General features: G+C 44.9%; 1 protein-coding gene across 2 annotated transcripts in view; it reads right to left on the bottom strand.

The window, feature by feature from the left end:
• Positions 1-12,335, bottom strand: part of LOC120061325 (segment polarity protein dishevelled homolog DVL-1-like) — a 47,419-nt gene that overhangs the window by 32,627 nt on the left and 2,457 nt on the right. For both annotated transcript variants that reach the window (XM_039011063.1, XM_039011064.1), the window contains exons 2-3: positions 4,884-4,953; positions 1,298-1,419 (exon numbers count right to left, since the gene is read on the bottom strand). In XM_039011063.1, coding sequence (XP_038866991.1) covers positions 1,298-1,419; positions 4,884-4,953 — 192 coding nt within the window. The remainder of the gene's footprint in view (positions 1-1,297; positions 1,420-4,883; positions 4,954-12,335) is intronic.

The following is a 12,335-nucleotide window of genomic DNA, read 5'->3' as shown; positions in this document are numbered from 1 at the left end:
TTTTTCCCCTTTTGTACTTGAACTATTTGCACATCATTACAACACTGTATATAGACATAATATGACATTTGAAATGTGTTTATTCTTTAGGAACTTTTGTGAGTAATGTTTACTGTACATTTTTTATTGTTTATTTCAATTTTGTTTATTATCTATTTCACTTGCTTTAGCAATGTAAAATATATGTTTCCCATGCCAATAAAGCCCTTAAAGTAAGCCCTTAAAGTAAGCCCTTAAAGTAAGCCCTTAAAGTAAGCCCTTAAAGTAAGCCCTTAAAGTAAGCCCTTAAAGTGACAGCAGTGTGGTGGTGAGGGAGCTGACATGTCTATGTTTGACCACAAGGTGGCACTAGATGCAGCAGAAAGAGCAGAGGCTTGAAGAATAAAATCATCAGGCAGGCTGACACCCAAGCAGCAGCGACCAGCAGGCCGCAGAGGACAAGAAAGAGCCACGACGTCAAACAGCGGATAAAGAGATACTGAAACATGACAGATTGCATGCTCTCAATACAGACTCCTGCAGTAGCTAAAACACTGCTGTAATATAATGGTAATAGCTTCAGCCCATGGGCCCACAGCCTGTCCTGCTACATTTAGCTTTGGGGCCTTCCTTTAACAAGTGCAGTGAGAATCTGTAAGTCTGTTTGAAGTCAGTCTAGTGCTTGCATTCGGGTCAAACAAGCTTTGAGAAACAGGGTCTGGCTTCCAAGCGTTTAACCCAGCTATGTAATTATGCCACACATTGTCTGTCCTCATATCTCTTTATTAACGATTAACTGCAGTATAGGTCTGGATGGGTGCTTTTAGTGGCTCTACACAATGGGAAACATTGAATAGCAGCAGTCTCTCCCTGAAGATGTTTACCCTATCATAGCTATTTCTGCCATCGCTCTGGGTGCATATTCATCATGACGACTCTTAGCTAGCTACATAGATGAGCAGACTAGCGTGTTACCACACAGATGGGTGGGCAGCCACTTCATTGGTGAGCAGTAAGTGAGAGTTAGCTAGCGTGAACCTTGGCACACATACACACCTACACACACAGAAGAACGCACAAACACACAAACCTCCACCTCCCGTATACGCTCGGCTCGGCCCCCGTGTGAGTTGAATCTCTGTGATGAGCTCTCCAGATTCTGATTAGCATATGGCTTGTGGTGAATTAGAAAGGTCACATGGTGCACATGGTGTGTGTGTGCGTATTTGTGTGTACTTGTGTGTGTAATGTGTGTAATGATGTGTGCATGGTGTTTATGTGCAGTAGGACACAGACGCAGCCAGAGCAGTGTACTCACTGGAAGGAGGGTGGGCGGGAGTCACCGATGCCCCCTGTCCTCTCCAGGGGGGGTGGCAGCTCTGGGTGGCTCTCTGTACACTGGGACCCCCCATCAGAGTGGGAGCTCTCTGCCAGGACCAGCTGCAGAGTCAGAGACAGAGAGAGAGAGAGAGAGAGAGATTGTGAGTCAGAGACAGAATACCAGAGACCAATTTGGACATAGAGATGCACAGAAAAAGAGACAGACTGAAAAAGAGCATTCATGTGTTGCTATAGTTCCCAAGTCTTGTATTGAAAGCTGGAAATCGAGGTTCGAAAAAGAGGTACAAAACAGACAAAGAGAGGTACATACATATTCAGTCACAAAAACAGACATAGAAACATACATAAGACATGCAGAGACAGATCCAGGCACAGAGACAGATCCAGGCACAGAGACAGATCCAGGCACAGAGACAGATCCAGGCACAGAGACAGATCCAGGCACAGAGACAGATCCAGGAACAGACACAGATCCAGGCACATAGACAGATCCAGGCACAGAGACAGATCCAGGCACAGAAACAGATCCAATCACAGACACAGATCCAGGCACAGAGACAGATCCAGATCCAGGCACAGAGACAGATCCAGGCACAGAGACAGATCCAGGCACAGAGACAGATCCAGGCACAGACACAGATCCACAAACATACATAGTTAAGAGAGTTATCTGACAGACATAAGAGACAAATTCCCTACTGGGCACACCATGCCATTTCAACGTGGATAATTGGGTAATATTTGGTTGAGACGCTGATCAATGACATTTCAACTTATCACTATGCTCTAAAAGCACAACCAAAATCCAATGGAAAAAGATGGAGATATAGTCGTTGTTTGTGTCAGTCTGTAAATTGTTGTTCGTATGTGTATGTTTGTATTTGGTGTGAGTAAAAATAAAACAATAAAAAATATACTGTTGTCTGATTTTTGGTTTAGTTGTCATGTAAATGTTTTATCACTGCGCTTTCAACCATTTAAAGTACAAGAAAGTTCAGATGAGAAAACAATATCAGATAACAAGTTAATGTGTTATCCCTGTGCTTCATCTAATAGCACAACCAAATGACGTTGATTGCAGTTGAGATGACATTAAAAGTACATAGTGCAAGTGACCAATGCTGTCGGAGATTCTGCACAGATATTATAGCAAGATCTCCACAGACCTGCGACCTTTGCATGATATCTTGAACATGCACAATTTCAATTTGAAGGAAATGCATCTAATGCTTGGATAGTTTCATCTGAGCCACTTAGCTTAATCCTATTCTTTAACTTTTATTTTGGGTTTAGTTAGAGACGTGAATCCAATATATCATTTGTTAACTTGTCGACAAGTTAATAGGCTGTTAATAGGTTATTATTTCTGCATTGCAAAAGTGATATTGAATTGTGTTTGGTTGTCAACACAACCAAATATTAACATTTCAAGGAGTATCTTCTGCGCACTGACTTAGTCCAGTTTGTCTACAAATTAATAATTGATAGGTTGGATTCACGTCTCCATCTCAACCAAAAATCAAAGTTAAAGAATAGGACTAAATCAAACCAAAATATATTTAAAGTGCATTTAAAATTAGCTTTGATTTGATTTAGTCCTATTCTTTAACTTTGATTTTTAGTTGAGATGGAGACGTGAATCCTACATATGAATGATTAATTTGTAGATAAACTGGAATTAAAGCCAGACTAATATAAATCAGTGGCACAGATGGAACTATCCAAGCAGAAGATACAGTATATCTCCTTCAAATGTTGATATTTGGTTGTGTTAACAACCAAACACAATTCAATATCCAGTGTGTCTACAAATGAATAATTGATATGTTGGATCTCATTTGATATTTGTCACTGACCACTACCAACGTGCTATCTTGAGAATGATTATTGCGAGATCTTCACTTACTAACTAAATAGATTCAGTGCTGCTATCGAAGTATTTCCAAAGGGAAGGTTTAACAGAGCAAATGAAACATAGCCATGCTTCAGAAGTCAAATATAATCAATGATACGATTTAGGCCAATATAACATTTGTGAAGTCAACAGCTATTGTTTCAATTCAGCCCAGGATTCAACTAATAATAGACAATACATACAGGCCTATGGGTTTCAAGCTTATGGTTGATTTCAATAATATGTTGGATTCACGTCTCCATCTCAACCAAAAATCTAAGTTAAAGAATAGGACAAAACCAAATCAAACTTTAAATGCACTTTAAATAAAGTGTGATTTCATTCTGTCCTATTCTTTAACTTTGCCTCTGGATGGGAGACCAGATGAAGGCCCAGCCTATTGGGTTTTCTGACAGTGGATACAACTTGAAAATCTGAAGTTGTTTCAAAGGTAAAAAATGTAACATATTTTATAATAAGGTTTGTCTAGGTTGAAAATTGGTTACCATGATGACATAGTCCTGTGGTTGAAATTTCACCCTCAAAACAGTTTACGTTGATGACTTTTTGCAAATCCAATGTATTTTCCGTGTAGATTCCCCGTAACAATACGTTGACAAATTACGTTGAAACTAGACGCATTAAATTAGACACATTGAAGGGTCCTGAGGAATAACTGGTTGCTATGCATAAATAACTTAGGAAACAGAGGGAACGTCACAGTGCACATTGCTTTCACTCTGGTGATTGTGTGTGTGTGAGCACAAAGGCTTATGTAAAATGTCCCATAGATACAGCTGCTCCGCTTTCATGTGAACCATAATAATGAGTGTTAAAGGAAGGAAGGAGAACTTAATAACCCAGAGACATGTTTAAGACACTGGGAAAACCTCAGGTAAAATACAGCCTTTTATCAAAATCTCAATTAGAAATTTGCAATACTTGACTTTTCATCTACCTGTTATGTTTTAGGATTGTCCGACAATCCTATTTCTTAAAAAAGGTCTCACAATTGTTTTGGCACGTTCTTACCCTACTCTCCTTGTTTCACCACTGTGCTGTGTTACAGTTGACTTGGTTTCCTGATGGTGATACAGTAAATCACCCTCTTGTTCGACAGGATGGAAGTATTCTCTCATCACAGCATGTCATCGAGATATAATCCACAGGAAGTGTATGTGAAACTGCCTGTCATGATAATGTTATGCATCACTGCTCCTAGCACCATGTACAACTATACCAAACTAACCTGTGTATGGTATCATGAAGGCCTATGTTAGCCTTGTGATAAGATGCAATTATTGTTAACTGTCATTATATGTCGATACTGTATAATATTGTTAGTAAAACTGTCAAGCCTGGTCAGGTGTGATGTCGTTGTGCAACCATGCCTTGGTTCATCTCCCATTGGCTGAGCTCACACCTGTATAAGGCTCATAGCATAGAAGCTCAACAACGAGTGAATCCCTCTCTACTGTAGAGTCTTGAGTGCTGTACTGTGGAGGCGTGACAGTGTGATCTCTCTAGGTAGATACACTATACGGGCCGTTACACTACACGTATCTTTATCTACACGCTGAGCCAGCGAGCCGCAGCGAGGAGGAGAGGAGAGCAACAGGAGCGGGGGCTACTGGACAGGGGGAAACGACGCGCCATCCGTCTCACTTACCCAGGACACCACTCTCCCGTTGAAGCAGGGCAACTTGGCGTTGTCATCGGAAATCTCCTCTTTGACAACCCTGTGGAACGGACAGACAAACACACAAGCACACATGTGCAACGCACACACACAAAGAGAGAGAAAGAGAGAGAATGAGTCAACACTAGGCACACAGCTGTTAGCCTAACACCCAGGAATCATCTCTACTAGCCTGCCCTGCACAGCTGTTAGCCTAACACCCAGGAATCATCTCTACTAGCCTGCCCTGCACAGCTGTTAGCCTAACACCCAGGAATCATCTCTACTAGCCTGCCCTGCACAGCTGTTAGCCTAACACCCAGGAATCATCTCTACTAGCCTGCCCTGCACAGCTGTTAGCCTAACACCCAGGAATCATCTCTACTAGCCTGCCCTGCACAGCTGTTAGCCTAACACCCAGGAATCATCTCTACTAGCCTGCCCTGCACAGCTGTTAGCCTAACACCCAGGAATCATCTCTACTAGCCTGCCCTGCACAGCTAAAGCATATCGCAAGTGATTCATGCTTAATAAGTTGAATTTCCACTTTTTAACCGTAACGAGCTTCACCACATTGTTACGGTTGACTTAGTCCATTGAATGCAGATAGATGTTGAGCCTCATCCTCCATAAGTGATCTGCTGGCCCTGACTAAGCACAACAACATGATAATGGTGCAGAAACATGACATGTACAAGCACACCGCTCAACAGCATGTGCATTGTGCTGGTGTGTATATGTGACAGGTCTGGGCATTGGGGAAATACATTGAATTTGTATTTATCTTGCGCACAATATATACCGATCAAAAATATAAACGCAACACGCAACACGCAACAATTTCAACGATTTTACTGACTTACATTTCATATAAGGAAATCAGTCAATTGAAATAAATTCTTTACGCTCTAATCTATGGATTTCACGACGCAGCCATGGGTGGGCCCAGTCAATCAGAATTAGTTTTTCCCCACAAAAGGGCTTTATTACAGACAGAAAAACTCATTAGTTTCTTCAGCTGTCCAGGTGACTTCTCTCAGACGATCTCGCAGGTAAAGAAGCCGGATGTGGAGGTCCTGGGCTGGCGTGGTTACACATGGTCTGCAGTTGTGAGGCCGGTTGGACGTACTGGCAAATTCTCTAAAACGACTTTGGAGGCGGCTTATGGTAGAGAAATTAACATTCAATTCTCTGGCAACAGCTCTGGTGGACATTCCTGCAGTCAGCATGCCAAATGCATGCTCCCTCAAAACTTGAGACATCTGTGGCATTGTGTTGTGTGACAAAACTGCACGTTTTAGAGCAGGGGTGTCAAACTCATTCCACGGAGGGCCTAGTGTCTGCAGGTTTTTGGTTTTTCCTTTCAATAAAGCCCTAGACAACCAGGTGTGGGGAGTTCCTAACTAATTAGTGATGTTAATTCATCAATCAAGTACAAGGGAGGAGCGAAAACCCGCAGACACTCGGCCCCCCGTGGAATGAGTTTGACACCTGTGTTTTAGAGTGTCCTTCTATATTCCCCAGCACAAGGTGCACCTGTGTAATGATCATGCTGTTTAATCAGCTTCTTGATGTACCACACCTGTCAGGTGGATGGATTATCTTGGCAAAGGGGAAAGGCTCACTAACAGGGATGTAAACAAATTTGTGCACAACATTTTAGAGAAATAATCTTTTTGTGCATATGGAACATTTCTGGGATCTTTTATTTCAGCTCATGAAACATGGGACCAACACTTTAAATATTGCGCTCATATTTTTTCAGTATACATTATCGTCATAATATATCCACATTCCAAATAGGCTATACCCTACCTCTTCACCCAGGGACAGGGTAGTATCTGCCAGGTTGTCAGGAGTCAGAGGGGTATTAATAGAGGGATTGAGTGTGAGTCTACTTCAGTGTGTACATCTCAGATCGTAAATTCCCCACAAAAATACCTCCTAGTTACCCTCTGACCCCTGGGACAGCGTTTAGAATTAACCAGCCACACCTGCTGGGCTCCTGTCACAGAGTACAGACTACAGACTCAGAGCAGGCCTGGTCTGGAGGCCTGGGATACACACAAACACATAGACACAGTCTGTATCCTGGGCTACAGGGCTGCAGTTATGCCTATTTTAGAGGTGGGAAACTAATAGCTAATAATTAGCTAATATAGGTGTGAATTCTGAAAAGATCAGTTCAGTTTATCTAACCAATATAGTTCACCCAACAACATCTCACTGTCTCCCAGAGAGTCCTGGAACATGAACAGGACAAAGACACTACTTCAAAGAAAAGCAAAAAAGTCTCTGATGAAAACTTTACACAGGGTTTCTCTGAAACTGCTGCTCTATTGATTTACAGTTTTTCCCCTTCACTTTTCCAGGAGTTCCTACTCACATGACGACAGCGAGTGACTGTGTGTGCTGCTGTGGTTGTATTATACTGTATTGTGGGAGTGGAAGAGAGAGATAACGTAGTCTTGTGGCTGGAACTGACTAACACAGAGAGAGAATGCTTCTGTGTGTGTGGCCTGTTCTGTTCCACCACAGAGAGGAAGAGGGGGTGTGATTCACATCATTAGGTAGGAAGTGTTTGCATCCTCGCTGTAGAGCCACATGACCAACTGTAGGTAACTTGGGAGGATGTGGGAGCGGTCAATACAAACAAATAGCCTACAGTCAAAATCAACAGTTTTTAACTCTTAAGGTCTTGGGATGGGCCTCTTATATATTGTTAGAAGTGAGTGCTAATTGAATCCTGTTCCAAATTTAACAACATCATATTGATCAATTAATGGTAAAGTATCCTGCGTTTGTGATATAAGTTGATCAAATAGGATACCTATAACATGAATCATCTCTCTCTCTCTCACACACACTTTCTGTTAAAAGCATTAAAACCAAAGGAATCCAGACACACATCCAAAGTAAACAAAATGACGTGCACTCTGTAAACCATGACCTTTCTTCATGCATACTTTCATATTCAAACAGAATTCAGGAGCAGAATTTGCTACACCGAGTTCCCCAATGCCTAAATACATCCAGAAGCTGTCTCAGTAGGTGACACACACACAGGAGGGCTGCGTTTAAAAAGGGACATGGTGTCAGACTCTTGGTTATCCCGTCCTCACAACTCTCACTTCTCAAAGCCGGCAGCTTAAACGAGTCTTAACAGATTTATTTTACAGGATAATGACAGAAGATTTACAGGGAGATTGCTACATATTCTAGTGGTGGGCCAGCTGTGTGTGTGTGTCTGTGTGCGTGTGTGTGTTGTTGGGATTAGAGTTGTTTATTTATATCCAGGACAGGAGGAAAGCTGGTTATAGTCTGGACCAACAGCACAGGGGCAGGAGGGGCGACCAACCAGCCGGCTGGTTATAGTCTGGACCAACAGCACAGGGTCAGGAGGGACAACCAACCAGCCGGCTGGTTATAGTCTGGGCCAACAGCACAGGGTCAGGAGGGACGACCAACCAGCCGGCTGGTTATAGTCTGGACCAACAGCACAGGGTCAGGAGGGACAACCAACCAGCCGGCTGGTTATAGTCTGGACCAACAGCACAGGGTCAGGAGGGACGACCAACCAGCCGGCTGGTTATAGTATGGACCAACAGCACAGGGTCAGGAGGGACAACCAACCAGCCGGCTGGTTATAGTATGGACCAACAGCACAGGGTCAGGAGGGACAACCAACCAGCCGGCTGGTTATAGTCTGGACCAACAGCACAGGGTCAGGAGGGACAACCAACCAGCCGGCTGGTTATAGTCTGGACCAACAGCACAGGGTCAGGAGGGACGACCAACCAGCCGGCTGGTTATAGTCTGGGCCAACAGCACAGGGTCAGGAGGGACAACCAACCAGCCGGCTGGTTATAGTCTGGACCAACAGCACAGGGTCAGGAGGGACAACCAACCAGCCGGCTGGTTATAGTATGGACCAACAGCACAGGGTCAGGAGGGACGACCAACCAGCCGGCTGGTTATAGTCTGGACCAACAGCACAGGGTCAGGAGGGACAACCAACCAGCCGGCTGGTTATAGTCTGGGCCAACAGCACAGGGTCAGGAGGGACAACCAACCAGCCGGCTGGTTATAGTATGGACCAACAGCACAGGGTCAGGAGGGACAACCAACCAGCCGGCTGGTTATAGTCTGGGCCAACAGCACAGGGTCAGGAGGGACGACCAACCAGCCGGCTGGTTATAGTCTGGGCCAACAGCACAGGGTCAGGAGGGACAACCAACCAGCCGGCTGGTTATAGTCTGGACCAACAGCACAGGGTCAGGAGGGACAACCAACCAGCCGGCTGGTTATAGTCTGGACCAACAGCACAGGGTCAGGAGGGACGACTAACCAGCCGGCTGGTTATAGTCTGGACCAACAGCACAGGGTCAGGAGGGACGACCAACCAGCCGGCTGGTTATAGTCTGGACCAACAGCACAGGGTCAGGAGGGACAACCAACCAGCCGGCTGGTTATAGTCTGGGCCAACAGCACAGGGTCAGGAGGGACAACCAACCAGCCGGCTGGTTATAGTCTGGGCCAACAGCACAGGGTCAGGAGGGACGACCAACCAGCCGGCTGGTTATAGTCTGGACCAACAGCACAGGGTCAGGAGGGGCGACCAACCAGCCGGCTGGTTATAGTCTGGACCAACAGCACAGGGTCAGGAGGGACGACCAACCAGCCGGCTGGTTATAGTCTGGACCAACAGCACAGGGTCAGGAGGGACGACCAACCAGCCGGCTGGTTATAGTCTGGGCCAACAGCACAGGGTCAGGAGGGACGACCAACCAGCCGGCTAGTTATAGTCTGGGCCAACAGCACAGGGTCAGGAGGGGCGACCAACCAGCCGGCTGGTTATAGTCTGGACCAACAGCACAGGGTCAGGAGGGACGACCAACCAGCCGGCTGGTTATAGTCTGGGCCAACAGCACAGGGTCAGGAGGGACGACCAACCAGCCGGCTGGTTATAGTCTGGACCAACAGCACAGGGTCAGGAGGGACGACCAACCAGCCGGCTGGTTATAGTCTGGACCAACAGCACAGGGTCAGGAGGGACGACCAACCAGCCGGCTGGTTATAGTCTGGACCAACAGCACAGGGTCAGGAGGGACGACCAACCAGCCGGCTGGTTATAGTCTGGACCAACAGCACAGGGTCAGGAGGGACGACCAACCAGCCGGCTGGTTATAGTCTGGGCCAACAGCACAGGGTCAGGAGGGGCGACCAACCAGCCGGCTGGTTATAGTCTGGGCCAACAGCACAGGGTCAGGAGGGACAACCAACCAGCCGGCTGGTTATAGTCTGGACCAACAGCACAGGGTCAGGAGGGACGACCAACCAGCCGGCTGGTTATAGTCTGGACCAACAGCACAGGGTCAGGAGGGACGACCAACCAGCCGGCTGGTTATAGTCTGGACCAACAGCACAGGGTCAGGAGGGACGACCAACCAGCCGGCTGGTTATAGTCTGGGCCAACAGCACAGGGTCAGGAGGGACAACCAACCAGCCGGCTGTACACTGGCCCATAGTCCAAGGCTTTCACTCACCATAACAGTCAGAGTACACAAAATATGTGTGATTCAAATGAGGATGAAAATGTCTTTAATAATTGAAGAGGATCAGTTCCTCAACCCTCCCTCCTCTTCCTGAAACTTCAGGTTCTCAAAAGTATCCATCAAGTTACTGTACAGTAATAATAACAACATGAATATTTTAAGTGAGGTAAATGAGAAGAGCATGTGCAAAGCCAGCAGATTTGACCCTCCATATGGAGCTGAGTATTCATCATACCAAGAGCACTGACGTCCTTTCCTTATATCATTAGCTTCAGTGAGCCTCTATGACAAAGATTTTTACTAAGGTCTCAAACAAACATCTCAACCGTTGCCACGGCAAAACAGCATATTATCAACATCAAAGCTATCAAATGATACTGAGACTGTAAGGCTATTTTACTACATGGGTTGAATGAATTGTCCATTTACTGTACATTTGCTGTAAAAATACAAATCACTACTAATTTGTGTGGTGGAACAACATTACAGTATAATGTAGTATTTTACCAGGCAGTTGTGGGATAAAAACTCAACAGCAACCCAGATTTAAATTCTATGCTACACAAATCTATGCTTTAACTGCTAATTACAGACACACAACACGTCAAGAGATATAAGCTAATCATTCTATGCATAATCATACACAGACGGACTTCATACATTTTCTGGGCAAACAATTCCTAAAAAATAAGGTGTTGCACATTCACTAATCCTGATATCATTAGCACAAAACTAATATTTCATTACAATTAAATAAAACATGGTCTTCCTCCCCTTCACAACAGGGGGTCTACTATGTAAGACTTTGCAATGACTGAACATTTACAAATCAAACACCGTCTATAACTGCAAGGGATTCCTTGTGTTTCCTCTCTATTGGAGTCTTATTATTCCCCAGTTATTTTCTCTAACAGCCATACAGTACTGTCTGCAACTCTATGGCTGCGTTTACATAGGCAGCTCAATTCTGATCTTTTTCCTCACTAATTGGTCTTTTGACCAATAACATCAGATCTTTTCACATCAGATCTTTATCTGACCTGATCTGATTGGTCAAAAGACCAATTAGTGTCTAAAGGCAACCTATGCAGTCTATGTGATACCAGCCATATTATCCTTTGTGTGTCCCTGACCATCAGTGTTGTTTCCATACTGTGCCAGTTGTACAGCCAGTACAACACTGCCTGCTCAAGGATTTCACTTTCACATGTGATGTTCAGTGTGTGAAACAATCTAACAATGATATCCTAGTACAGATACCAATAGATAGAATTTGTTGATTGACATGACAAGACACATAGCACCAGCTCTTGTGAACGATTGAATAGGCCTAAAACACTGTACTGTAGCCCGTTCAACAACCCCAAACCCTAACTTTAACTCTTTAGAGCAAACATGTTGTGTTTGCTTTCCTAATCAGGTGGTGGATCATCTCTCCTGGGGCCCCATGGAGCAGTCTGCCCCGGCCCTGCACTAGGACTGACTGGAGGGAGAGGGACAGGACAGAAGGCCCTGCTGAGGCCACAGTATAGACCCAACTAGCTAACCTGCTACCAGAAAAAACCAGTTCCCTCACAAGGTCGTGCTGCCTGCTGTGGGAAACGTCCGAGGTAGTGACGTTTCTAGCCTGTGTGTGTTTGACAAAGGACTGCCTGTCTCTCTGTGTGTGGGTTTCATCTTTTGATGTTTGTGATAACCTGGTACTAAAAACAGCTTGGCTCGCCAATCGCCTCTAAACATCTTCAATAGCAGAATAACTGGAACAATAGTCCAGTAGCACAATAACCTATTGGTAAAAGGAATTAAGTGTACCTTACTGGCTACTGGATAGCTGCTGACTGCATTCAGTATAAAGTCACCAGCTAATACATCAGTCAATGTGATGACT

The sequence above is a fragment of the Salvelinus namaycush genome, chromosome 16, assembly GCF_016432855.1.
Source record: "Salvelinus namaycush isolate Seneca chromosome 16, SaNama_1.0, whole genome shotgun sequence".
NCBI lineage: Eukaryota > Metazoa > Chordata > Actinopteri > Salmoniformes > Salmonidae > Salvelinus > Salvelinus namaycush.
This window is presented reverse-complemented; position numbering and strand designations above follow the sequence as displayed.